This window comes from Eretmochelys imbricata, chromosome 7, assembly GCF_965152235.1.
Source record: "Eretmochelys imbricata isolate rEreImb1 chromosome 7, rEreImb1.hap1, whole genome shotgun sequence".
NCBI lineage: Eukaryota > Metazoa > Chordata > Testudines > Cheloniidae > Eretmochelys > Eretmochelys imbricata.
In genome coordinates, this window is record NC_135578.1 from 106586981 (window position 1) to 106600732 (window position 13752).

Here is a 13752-nt window from a genome sequence, read left to right on the forward strand (position 1 = left end):
AGTGGACTAAGAAGGAAGCGGGAGACACTGTTTTGAAAAGACTGAGATGGAGACATAGTACATGGAATATATGTAAAGTGCTTTAATAAGTACCCATTTTACAAAGTAGTTTTACATGCATAAGATTAAGTCCAGATCCCACTTAAATCACTGTAAAACTCCAGTTCATTTCTGTGTCACCGGGATTTATACCAGGTAGAAAAATGCATTTGCAGTATATTAATAACCTAAATTGTTCTGTTTGGTTGGGCAATCAGAGTTCATCACTGGTAGTGCGTCTATGTCTCGAAGTATGTCTTCACTGCGAGTGAAGGTTTAGCTTTAATCTAGCTAGCACAGGAAATAGTAGCGGACACAAGGTGGCATGGGCTTCAGCACTGGCTAGCAATCAGAGTAAAAGCCCCTTGGGTATGTATTAATGCAGTTAGTACGTGCTGAAGCCCATGCCGCATTAGATTGAAGTGAGCACAGTTATGCCTATCCATTCGTTTGCAGTGAAGACAGACACACACACACACACACATTACCAGTGATGGACTGTGATTGGTCCAACCAAACAGAACAATCAGAATCCAACACTGGTCGTGGGTGAATATCTCTGCAGATATTATACTAGTGTAAACGGCAGCTTCTCTGTAACTTGAAGTCTTTAAATCATGATCTGAGGACTTCAGTAACTCAGTCAGAGGTTATGGGTCTATTATAGGAGTGGACGGGTGAGGTTCTGTGGCTTGTAATGTGCAAGAGGTCAGACTAGATGATCATGATGGTCCCTTGTGACCTTAGAGTCTCGCTTTGATTTAATGTGACTTTTACTTGGTTGCTAGCTTGTGCTGAAGCCCATCCCACCATGTGTACACTACTGTTATTACCTGTGCTAACGTGTATGCCTATCCATGCCACAATCACACCTTCACTTGCAGTGAAGACATACCCACAGAGAGAGACTGTGATTAGTCCAACCAAACACAACAATGAGAGTCCATCACTGGTAGCGTGCATACATATCTGAGGCTACATCTTCACTGCAAGTGAAGGTGTGATTATAGCACAGGTAGGCATACCCATGCTAGCTTTAATCTAGTTATCCTGGGAAACAGTAGTAATGTCGATGTGGTTGGGTCTCAGCATGTACTAGCTACTTGAGTACATACCCAGACTAACATGAGTATGCCTATCCATGTTCCAATCACTCCTTCACTTGCACTATAGACATACCCTGTGTGTTTGTAAGCATATTTTTCTCTCAGAGGAATAACTGATTCTTGTTTTTCACTTGTAAATATTCATCTCAACATAAAAGTGTCTCCAATATTTCTCCCAATAAGCTTTCCCTTTCTATTTCTTTGGAGAACTTATGGCAGTTGTGGTCTACATTAATAATCCTGAAAGAAAGGCTTTCTGACAGTAGTCAACCCTTCAGTATCCATTTCCGGACTTCCATTTGTGGGTCTGCCTTGTCCCCTCAAGGGACCAATTGTAAATGCTGCTGAATGCTGAAATCAGCGGGACTTTAGGATGCTCAATGATTCATAAAATTGGGCATCAGTTGAGTGACTTTGATATTTTATTTTAAATGTTAGTGTCCTTTTTGTTGTACTTTTAGAATTCTGCCTCTAGCCCAGACGTCTCAGGGCAAATGTTAGGGTGAATAGAAGTAAAAGAAAGGTATTAATTATCTCCTTTTTGTCTGTGAGAAGTAAGTTTACCTATTCATAGCTCCTGAGGTCAAGTGCCCTTTGCCAAGAACTTCTCACTTGGCCAACTCAAGAAAAAATATTCAGTTGTAAAAATATTTTCCAGTGAAATAACAAACCAATGGATGATTCACTTCACGGCTGTTGGCAGATCAAGGGTGTTGTTTTGTGCTTCTGTTGGGTGACAACCACATATTTTTCCATCCTCTCACCCTAAGGATGCTCACGCAAGGCCCATGTGCCAAGAGACTAAAAATATAGCCAGTGAGAAGTAAAATAAACTGTTTGTAGAATGTGAGCTACAGGCAGAGCAAAACACCCTTATGCCTGCAGGCTCATTGGCAACCGTAAACAGCAGTTTTATAGTTACTATACAGAAGTGCTCGTGTAATTCAACAAGCATTATAAGTTGAATCTTAAGTAAAAGCCATAAAGAAACTAATAGCAAACATACATGCATGATAGCAACTAACTATGGCCCTGTCTCTTCTATGCTAGCTACAACCATGTGTAAATGCTAACATGGACGAGCATGGTTAACCTGAACAGTGTGGAAAAGAATAAGAACATTAGCCCAACTGTGCTACAGATACATCCTTCTTAGGTAGCCGAGACTACAGTTTTACAAAATGGCTAACACCATTTCAGCTACACTCACAAAAATAAAGACAAGCAAACATGATTAAGTTCTTAATCTAACTATTATTGGTTGCAAAGAATAAGAATTACAATAAACAGAAGATCTGAAGCCTTATCGACGTAATTGGTTACATGATTTAGGGCCTGATGCAGAGTCTATTGAAATCAATACATCTTTCCACTGATGTCACTGGGCTTTGGATGAGGTCCTTAAAGAACCTGGGGGATAGATACAACTAACTGAAAAGACTGAGGAGATGCAGGGGATTTTCATTTGTTTTTCAAGCAACTTTCATGCTGGTCAAGAAGTCTCCAATGTTTGGACACAAGGATATTGGGTTCATGTTAGTCATGGGTGTAAACTGCCAAGAGGGAAAAACACTGTTCTGGTATTTTTCATGTTTTCTATTTATTTTTTATTCTACTCTCATTACTCTGCAAGGTTTTGATGATTTACTGATGCAATAGAACCTACTCAGTTGTCACCCTGATATCATCTGTGTAGCTCTTTATTGGGGACTATTGCTAGGGAACAGTTCCAGCACGAAGTATTTCAAGGATTCTGAATAATGAGCATCTGAATGACTGGCACAGCTGTTGTTGCTGGCAAGCCTAGTCTCTCTGGATGAGAGGTATAAATTGTTTTTTGCTGGCATAATTGCCCTGCTGAGTTATTCTTTGTATGCTGCTTCCCCTGCTATAAACAAGATGATTTTACCTTTCTGGGTGTTTTAATTTGTTGTTTTGCATACTGCTATTTTAAAAGCAATTCATAAACTCCTAAGAGTGAGATAGCACAGTGCACGCCCCTCAGTCTCTGCTAATCAGAATGGTTACCCTAATCCAGCATTTTTCAAATGCAGCCACCATGGCTGCATGCAGCCACCAGGGGCTTTTCTTGCAGTCATAGCCTCCTGGGTGCTGACTGGGGTGAGGGGGTGGCTGGAAGCAGTGGCCCCTCCCACAGGCTGCCAGCAGGGGTTGGTCTCTGCCCTCTTTTGGAGCCACAAACACTATAGGAGCAGGCGACCAGGCTGAGTTCCCCACCTTCCCAGGGGGTGTGAGGCTTGGGCTTTGGGCTTGAGCCCTCAGGTGGTGGGTGGCAGGCTCTGGCCATGCGGTGGCAGGCTTCATCCCCCAGCCACAGGGCTTTGGGCTCTGACCCCGCCTCATTCCCCACACGTCACCCTTGGGCCCCTGCTGCCTCCTCCAGGCCCCAGCTGTGCAGCAGGACCCCAGGATCCAGCCCCAGACTCACCCCCCAGGTGCCCCATACCCCGCTACCTCTTCCAGCCCCCAATCCAATCCCCCATCGCCCCTGGCCCTCCTTACCCACCGCCCCATCCAGGGGTTTAATTTGTCCCCCAGCTTGCCGGGGATGAGTAAGTCTGCTGTGAAAAGTGACATTAACACATATACAAATATCACTTTTCACAGTAGCAGACTTACTAGCTAGCAATTTTTTTTTTAAATCAAACAGAAAAGGAAAACATGCAAAGCACATTATTTTGTTTTTATTCTGTTTCGGTTCAGTAAAGATTAGAGACAACTGTACATTATTTTTATTACTGAGTCTGCAAAAAATCCCTACATAATGACATTACAATGATTTGGACATGGATATGTGCATATGTATTTGTTTTTCCTGAAGTTAATTATTTTAGGAAAAATTAAGAGTTGGTGCCGGCACCCTGAGGCCTCCAAAAAATTTGTTGTGAGACCCCCTGCTAGCACATTTCTGATTCTACGGACATGTGCCAATTCCAGTTACAGCAAGAGGATTTATTTGCTGTATTTTATTGTTAAGCCACTACACGACCAAAGTTCTTCCTGGGAACTAGGTCATTCTAATATAGCTGGTGTCGTTGAAATCAATTTTCATTTGGTCCTTTCCTGCAGCACTGATTATCATCTGTTAGGGTTGCAGCCTCAGTATCAAGTACCAGCATTAATTGTTACGGTTTGCAACATGGCATAGTGTCAGTGGCTGGCCAATAAGACACATTATTAATTCCTCTTTATGGTTTCTGATGTACTCTGTCCTGCCATATAAAAAGAACTGTGTCCACCTCATTTTGCACTTTCAAATGATTAAATGTGGTCGGCCTGTTAGAGAAATTCAGTTTTCCAAGTGATGGCATCTACATTTTTAATGCCATATTTTCATTTAGGTTACAGGGAAGACTCCATGCCTGGGTTTCCTTAGCAAGACCTTTGCCAGATAATATAAGGGAGTACTAGTGGGACAACTAACCCACTCAGCACACATTATACATAATACCTTAAGTCCCTACACATTAAGAAGAGTTTAGGACTTGACCCTCTAGTGGAGCAAAAGGTTATATTAGAAATAAAGCTCACAGGTTTTTAAATGCAAATACACAGGTACAGGTGAATAACTGATTATGAGAGAACTAAAGCAATATGGTAGAATAGGAGCACTAAATATATTTGGGGCAGTTTTATTTCTTTATCAAAGTGCAAAAGGGAAGATGCAGAGCTGACTGTGATGAACTCCCTCAGAGACTCTGGTGCTTCTTGGGGTTTTCAGGAGGAGGAGGAGGAGGATACAGAACAAAATGTGACATCCAATGAGATGCTGTGAACTGCCAGCCACTGTATACAGAAGAGTTCTCAACAGCTGCAGAATCAGCTGTTCTATACTTAATCTATCACAGCTATCCATGTACTAATCCAGCCATGTCAGAAAGAAGTGGCCATTTATTTTCTTGTTACAAAAATGACCAAGTATTTTGGGTTAGCCTGGCATTCTTCTTCTGCTCCCAAGACACAGCCCCTTTCTGATGTAGATTTGTGTACATTTGTGTATGTTAACAGTCTGGTAGCAAGGCGGCTGGGAAGAGTGTATATTGTAGGTGTTGTGTTATAAATAACCCATGTGCTGCAGGCAGCAGACAGTGATCATATAAATCACAATCATCTAGGGCAATTAGGCCTAGAACCCTAATCCTTCAGTTCCAAAACCACAGGCCTCTTCCATTTGAGGTAAAGGGGAAAAAAATCACACAGCATCACACACACACACACACACAACCAGCATCTTACAGTGGCACAAAGTTTACTTACTTCTGGAAGAGGCTAGGGAACTGCAGCACAGATGCAGCTGCCAGGACTCCCACAACATCACCCTCTTCCACCTCTGGTTCAGTACTGTATAAATTCTTGAGTGCTATAGCAAAGGCTTCACAATGCAATATACAAACAAACAAAAAAACCTTCAGCATTAGGTTGTGCTTTCCTTTAAAATGGGGGTGGCTGCTGCACAAAGGATACGGCCCGTTTCCTGGTCAGTGTAGATAGTAAATTATTCGCTGAGACCACATGGTGGGGAAAAGTTCTAGTGTAGGCAAAGCCTTACTGTTAGCTTCATGCTCAGTTCAGTTAATGCTCAGAGACTAACCCTGGGCTTACAACCACAACCCAAGAATCTGGCAGTGCCCCTGAATGGTGAAAAGTCCCAGAAACACCAGTGTCGAGACCTTTAGTGGAAGATACTGAAAAAAAGTCCTTTGAATTTTTCAGCAAGTAAATGTCATAACCCAGCTGCCCTTCCTGAGAGAGATGGTTTGCATGCTTTCTCAACATAACTGCAAATAAGTGAGATCTAGGCTATAAAATAAGCATAGGCTGCTCTACGATAAAATTAACTCCTATGCATTGGGCTTGTACAAACCTATGTGCTGCTCCTGCTTAAATGGGATTTAAGTGGTGGATTGTCCTTATGCTGGCCCTCTGCACAGGCGTGAGTTTGACTGCTAGCATATAAAATGCCACCCCCACTCCATGGCTCAACAGCGAGTATGTCTGATCTGATTGGCAGGGGATAGACAAGCCCTGGGGTCTTGAAAGGAGGAGGAGAGGTTAGCCCATCCCTGTTCCCTGCTACCCCATTAAAGTTAAAATTGATAATGTTGGGGTCTGCCACTTTAAATTCTATCCCTGTGTCTGCATTCCATTCTCATGTGTGTCCTGATCAATGAGCCAAAAGTCAGTATCAGAAATCTCCCTAAAAACAAACATTCTAACAAAATAACAAATGCTTCTTTATATTGACATTTCAGAAGTGTCCAAATAAGAAATCTGGTTTTATTTTTGTCCCCCATAGAGCACAAAGACTTAATTTGATGTAGGAATGTCGCGGACGCAGTGAAATATCCAGTTTGCATTTGTGGTGATAGTCACTATCTAAAAGACAATTTGCCATCTCTACATTACCAATTCTAGTGACTTCTGGGTCCTGAACATCCAATGAAATGATGATCTTTTTCATTTTTGACTTCTCTTTGCCGAGTGCCTTAGTTTTCTGAGCAGCCGGGTTGGACTGTTTATTGTGTTTGCCTTCTACCAAGAAACAAATTTGAATATACATGAAGATTTCATATGCGACTTGTGGTATTGTATTCACAGTACACATTCTAGAATACTTTGCTACACAACTCACTTTGGCAACCAATAAATAATTCCTGCTTAGGTGTAATACACAAAGAATAAGATATTTCCCCTCCATCAGAATTGGCACCCGTCTTTGGCAATCTCAACAGAGAAGCCAAGAGACCATGGAAACTGAGTTATCCTGGCAGTGGTCCTTCCAAAATCAGGTTAAGGAGATATTGGCCATAAGCTGTACAATTTCCATTAACTTCAGTGGACTATGGGTTAGGTTCCATGTTTTTATTGCCATGCAGAACAGACTAGGAAAAGCTATCATGAGTCTGTGTCCACTCATTTCTCTCCTGTAGAGGAATTAACCCAGAAGTCCAACCCCTTCAGGAGCACTCAGAAGTCAGGACAGATCCATGTGACAAACTGTATTGACTGATAACTCGGCATTGTCCTTGAGAGAACCAAACCTTAATTATAGGAGATTAAAACCAACTTGATTTCTTATTAATCTTCTCCTCTCCAAGACAACACCACAAGACTTCTGAATTTTTTCATTAGGCACTACTAAGAATACCTTTTTTGCTTTTGTGCTGGCTTTCCAAATCATTTATGTTCACTGGCTCTACTGCAGAAATTAAAAGCTGTGACAGCGTCTTGGATTTAAATAAATAGATACGATGAAGCTCCCATAAGAAGCCCAGGCACTCCAAGGCCACATCTAAAGAGACAGAATAGTTGGGTAATTATAACACTTGTGTTAAAATTCAGATTCTGATCCTAGTTACACCAGTGAGAATGTGGAGTAACTCCATGGAGCATTTTTTATTCAGATCATTATTTCTGTGACAGTATTTATCTGAGATGACCTCACCCGGTTCCATATCTTCTGTCATCTTCTGCGTGTGGGAAAAGATGACTTCTTTTGTGCAGGCTTGATTGGAGTGTACCCTCAAAGAAGAAAAGTTGAGGCAAAACCAACATTAAACATATTTATACATATTTCTCCTCTTGGTTATTTTTTTAGGCTAGTATAAAAAGACGTAAGAAACATTTGTTACCTCTCCAGCTCATCGCCGTTCTGAGATTGTGGTGATAAACGTGGGCAATGGTCTTTTGTTTCAAGTTCCAGATCCGATGTCTGAATCTTTGGTTCATCAGACAGGGACATAGGTGTGTCAGCTGAAGAATTAAGGAAAGCACATTTCCTTATTATTGACTCAATGTATGTTGGTTAGGAAAATCCCAGGCAATGTCAGTTTAGCAAAACAAGACTTTTTTCCCACTCAGGAAAAATAGTTGGATTGATCATGTTGTTACTTAAGAACTCAAAGGGTTGAGTTCTTGATTCACAATTACAGGCTCTTTACAGTTTTCACATCATTCACAGAGGAAAATAATACTTTACTATCTTGTCAGAATTCAAATATAGCATGATTAGGGCTCCTATGTGCTATAGTAAAACAAATAATATTCTTGGGGTGAAGATGGCTAAGGCACGAGTATGGGGAGTTCAGTTCAATTCCTGGCTCTGCTAAACACATCCTTGGCTGCTCTTAGGCAAAATCACTTAGGCCTTGATTTAGCAAAGCATTTAAACCCCATCTTAATTTTAAGCCCAGGATTAAAGCCCATGGACTTCAATAGGATTTAAAAATGTGTCTAAAGTGAAGGACATGCATAAGTGCATTGTTAAATAGGACTTTGCACTGCCTAAAAGAGCTTTGCCAAACTGGAGTGTAAAAAAAAAAAAAATCTATCCTTGCCTCAGTTTCCCCATAATGAAATGGGAATAATGGTCTAATTAACTGGCCATAGGGCACAGTTGTAGTTCCAACTAGTGATATTGTGAAGGAGAGTAACCAACTGTGAGCTTTTAGGCAGCTGCAGCTTTGCCACCATTCTTGCCCAACCTCAAAGGTGTATTGTGTGGCTAAGTTCATTGCTATGTAAAGCATTGTACAATGCAAAGTATTATTTACCACTGTATTTCTAGATAACTAAATCCTCTCTGCATTGACTTATAGCTGAAAACCCATGTCTCTGATGCGAATTGTACCTGTACTTTTAGTTTTGCCAGGGATTAGGCCTTTTTGCAGACCTATGGGTTAATAATGGCTTCACCTAAATGCACTGATAATCTTTTAGGAAGGGACCCTTAAAAGATTTGTTCAAACACGTTGCCATGTGATGAAAGACAGCTGTGACTAGGGCTGTTACAGTGGTTCAGATACCAACACAGAACTCCGTCCTCACAAAAAAAACCTTTCCCCCAGAACTGGAACCTCTTTTGAGGTTCTGAGGTGCTCAGCCACTGCGCCACCCAAAGCTCCCTCTTGGCTGGGGATCCACTCCCTTGGTCTGCAGCTGCAAAACCAGAAATGCTTTGCTGGGCTCTTTTGCTGCTGTCGAGTCTGTGAATGCTCCAGAAGGCTGTTGTTAGATCTGTTCACCATCTCTGGTCTTTGCTCCTAAATACTTTAGTGTTTAAATGGACAGCAGCAGCATTTCTGTGTCTCATTGCCAACGCCAAACATGCAAAATCAAGTCCATTCCAAAAAGGATGAGACTGGCCTTTTTTTTTTGTTAAGAAAGATTTTTTTAAAAAATAATAAATTTGGGGTTTTTTTCTTTGATTTCTGGTTTTTGAGTTTTTACCGTACAGGTAGTCACATTTTCAAGCTCTTCCTTGCAACCACAAGAATTAGAAACATATTTTTTTTAATGAAAGCTGAGACTCTCGTGTACTCGGTTGTCTCCAGAAATTGGGGCTTTAAGTCACACAGCAAATATGCAAAACTCACAATAACATTGCGAGAGCCGGCAACATTGCGTTGCTGCAGGACGAGAGGGTAAGCAAGCCATCTGCCTCCAGAAGAACAGCCCTACAGAGGTTGGGGAGGGAAGTGTGCACCAGCTGGTATGTCAAAGACATCACATCTATTGCTCAGCTCTAGCAGTAGGTTTACAGGCCAATTCTGAACATCCAAAGAAGGAGAAGGGATCAATTGGCTGGTTCCAAACCTCTAAGAGGGTATATAACAGCCATCTATTCATCCCTGGAATAATAGACTAGATCTGAAGGTGGTGGTTGATCAGATGGATTTTCCCCAAGTACCAAGTGGCACCCAGTTGCCGTGGGTTTTAGTTGGGAGGATGGGGGACTCTAAGTTCAAATCCAAACTTACCCAAAGTTCAGGAGTGTTTGGAGTGGAGATTTTCTTGTGGGCACATTTCTATTGAAAATGCATGAGAAATAGCAAATCATGCTTTCTCCTGTCTCCCTACCTGTCATCATCCTCTTCAGGGTCTCGTTGAGGCAGACTCTGAAAGCCTTATTGGCTTGTGCGGTTCCTAAGAGATCACAGCTTAGGCTGTAAGGGAACTGCCAGCGATTGGTGAAACCAGCTTGTATGCGGAAGTAACGTCTCAAGGGCAATGGAGCCTTAAACAAACATAACGATAAATCTTTGTAATACATGTTTCTCAAGGTCTGCGTTTCTGCACCAAGAGTGTTCTTGGAGCACAGAAGCAAGCACTCTATCAAGTCAAAGCTACAATGTGTACACCAGTCATCACTTCTCAGAATGGAGATGGGTGAAAACCAGAATTATGTAGTAGCTTCTCTTCCCTGACCTAGAGGTTTGGGAGATCTGATCAGATAGGACCCACATATACCACACTAGTCTTGGTTTTACTAAGCCAATACCCATCTGAAAAAGTTATGCAAACCTACCTTACTTAGAGTCTTTCTCTGACTTCTAAACTCAGTTCTTATCCCAATCAAAATTCCACTACAGGAATTGACATTCACTTGGCTTCATAACAAAAGCATGAAAAAATGCACATTTAATTTAGTTACTGTGTGAAACAATAAATTTGGCCCTGGGTCACTGGTAATATATGTGAATCTTCTGATATGCTTAGGCTGAATTCTGAGATTATAACAAAACTTGAAACTAGAGGCCTTTCAAGGTCATAACAGACATTCTGCATTGCTCCAGTTATTGCCACACTTATTTACTTGCACCATTCTCTTACCCTGCTTTCTGCAAAGTCAATGGGAATTTTATACATGTATGGTAGAAAGAGCAAAATATTGGCGAGAAGTGTTGATTGGGTCTGAAAAGAAAATTTTGCCCTTAGTACAAACATGTATATGCTTATATGAGAATTATTCCAAGATTTTCTCTAAGATGGCTGTGCCTTTTTCACTGTTTGATTTATGCTGTTTGGGGGTGTACTTATTTAACTATTAGTGATCAAAATGAAATAATTTGGTAGGCTGGTAAATTATTTTGTACCTCACTGGATGGAAGGTTGGATTTGTGGGCACTTGATGGTGCATTGGGCCCACAAACAGGCAGTGGAGTGACAGGCAGGTTGCAGCTGGGCTTTAGGGACAAAGCTGTCCGTCTTTGATGGTATGGGAAGAGGAACATGTTGTGGGGGATACTTACATTCATCTACTGTACTGATTATTGCTTTAGGGAAGAATGATCTTTGTTGAGGCTTGCACTGAGGTGAATTTGAGAGTCAGGATTTAGCAGGAATGCTGGTTGGATGCGGGCCAGTGGTGTCAGACATAAAGGAGGTTTGGTTTGAAATGCTTGCAAGGCAGCTAGGACAGGAAGCTGTCAAATCTCCTTATGTGGATCATGTCTGGAGAAGTGTGAACCAGGACATCGCTACAGTCTTATTGGACACAGGTGATACAATCACTGCATGCAGGAAAATCAGGTACAATGGTCTTGAGCACTACAGGGAAACTGGGCTCATTTATCAAACATGGAGGCCAATTTGTGGTTAGGAGAACTTAGAGATTGGATTGATGGAAGGCAGATACCAGGCACTGGGTGGAGGAACACGCCAAGCTAATTGCTGGCATCCCAGTGACCGTGCAGGTGAGATGCTCAAGGGTGTTCCCAGAGACAAGCATGGATGAAAGACCCTGGAGAGGACTGGTGGACTCTGTTAGCCTGGAGGAAGAAAGAGACCCCTTAAATGTTCATTGACTGAGGTGCTGTCAACCCTCCTCACAGAAAGGATCCAAAGGAGGGCTGAATTGTAGGGGTTGGGTTGAATATATATTTAGTAAGAGGCCATTTACGAGGCCAGAGGGTAGTTTAGACCTCCCTATTAAAGTTAAAGCATAATAAAATGATGGCTTTCGGCTTTGAAACCCACCCCTGCACCATTTCTGCATTTGCAGATCAATGGCACTTTGAATCTCATCAACTTCACAACTCCAAAAAGCTGGAGTGAAATCTGCAATCTCTGCCACCTAATTATCCTGTGTCACAATGGATTCACCTTTAAGAACTGAATTACAATTACTACAGTTCTAGGGTGTCTATTGTTTTCAGGAGCCTGCCTATACAACAGTAAATACATATGTGTAACTCCCATTAGCATTATTGGTAGTTATCCTCATATATATGCTATCAATGAGAGAATAGATCATAGTCTTCAGTGCTTATAGCTACAAAAATCAATAACTGTTATATGTTTGGGAGTGACAGTTTAGAGATTCTTATGCTATTTAGACGTTTTAACTCTAACAAGACATAGGCATCAATCTGAAGATTTTATACCTACCTTGGGTATTTTCTTTTCACTTGGGGAAAGTCCTCCCAGGGCTGCAAAAGGGACTGAGAGCAAATAGCTGAGAGGTAACGGAACACAGTTAAAATTTCAAAAAAAACCCAAAACTCTGCAATGGTTCTGTTCATGTCAGTAAAGCATGAGACCAAAACTAGATTTTAAAAATTCGTAACGTTCTTCACATTCTCTCTACTAGAGAAGGATCAAATTCTACCCTTTGATTTGGGTGCGCAATTCCCAGGGAATTAATGGGAAATGCATTGCCAGTTCTGAAGACAGAATTTGACCATTTCATATTTAAAATCTGTGGGCCCTGGGATGCTCAGCACCTTTGAAAGTGAGATCGTGGAGGTCTCAAATTGAGGCACAATGAATTAGTGAGCACATTTGAAAATTCGGCCTTAACTTTGTGCCTTGGTTTCCACAGCTATACAATGGGGATATTTTCCTCCCAGTGCGGTTTTTTTAGGCTAAATTCAGTAATGGCTGCAGAGCCCTAGGAGCCCCGTAGATAAGAGGAGGAAAATGCGAGTATGTGAGACGTCAGAAGGAAGTTTTCCTGCAGCATGCATGTATCAGTTGCATAGTGTTGCAGGAATCATTTGAAAACAAAAGTCAATTCTGTGAGATGGGAAGTAATCTCTCTTATTAGACAAGGAATCATCATTCAGCAGGAAATCTCACTGCTCCTTTCAAATATATCTGAAAACATTCACTCATACTTACCAATCTGCTGGTTTAGTATCCAATGAAGGAATCTTGGGAACAAAAGTAGTAAACTGTGCTAACTCTAGTGATTTCCGACTGGAGACTAAACCAGCAGTAGTCTTTAAATTCGCCATGATGAATGCTGTTAATAATGGTAAACTTTCTTATGTATTGCTGGTCTTAAACGCAGCTGGGGAGGGTTGGGGACTAGCTGCAGAAGGATCACAGCCCCCTTCCCTGCCATCCACTGCCTTGCAGTTCTTCTAGACAGGCTATTGCATCATGTTTCCATGGAAGACACAAGACACAGTCTGTATTGGAACACAAGGGACCGTTCTAGTGGTCATCAGACGCAGACAGTTTGTTACTATGACAAGTTCTTCCTATTATGACATCATGAAATCCTTGAAGAAATGATGTATAAAGCATCCTGCAGCTACATTGTAATAGAAACACCCCCATTTGATAATTCCCCATTGACAACTAGTATTTGAGATGTCATTTATCCAGTTCTTAATCCATTTAACGTGTGGTTTTTTATATGATATAGACCTAACTTTTAAAATCAAAAAGTGTTACAGAAGTCGATGTATATCACATCTCTGCAGTTATCTTTTATCAATCAAACTTGTAATTTCAAAGAAGGCAATCAGGTTTGACAAGACTGTTTTCCATAAAACTCTGTTGAGTAGCATTAATTATA

The 13752-nt window shown here is 41.4% G+C and overlaps 1 protein-coding gene across 1 annotated transcript in view; it reads right to left on the reverse strand.

Annotated features, from left to right (window-relative positions):
- Positions 1–13183, reverse strand: part of BTBD16 (BTB domain containing 16) — a 47450-nt gene extending 34267 nt beyond the window's left edge. The window contains exons 1-9 of the mRNA XM_077822862.1: positions 13068–13183; positions 12336–12402; positions 10779–10859; positions 10026–10182; positions 7799–7919; positions 7612–7688; positions 7315–7458; positions 6573–6698; positions 5424–5538 (exon numbers count right to left, since the gene is read on the reverse strand). Of these exons, the coding sequence (XP_077678988.1) occupies positions 5424–5538; positions 6573–6698; positions 7315–7458; positions 7612–7688; positions 7799–7919; positions 10026–10182; positions 10779–10859; positions 12336–12402; positions 13068–13183 (1004 nt within the window). The remainder of the gene's footprint in view (positions 1–5423; positions 5539–6572; positions 6699–7314; positions 7459–7611; positions 7689–7798; positions 7920–10025; positions 10183–10778; positions 10860–12335; positions 12403–13067) is intronic.
- Between the last annotated feature and the right edge of the window lie 569 nt (positions 13184–13752).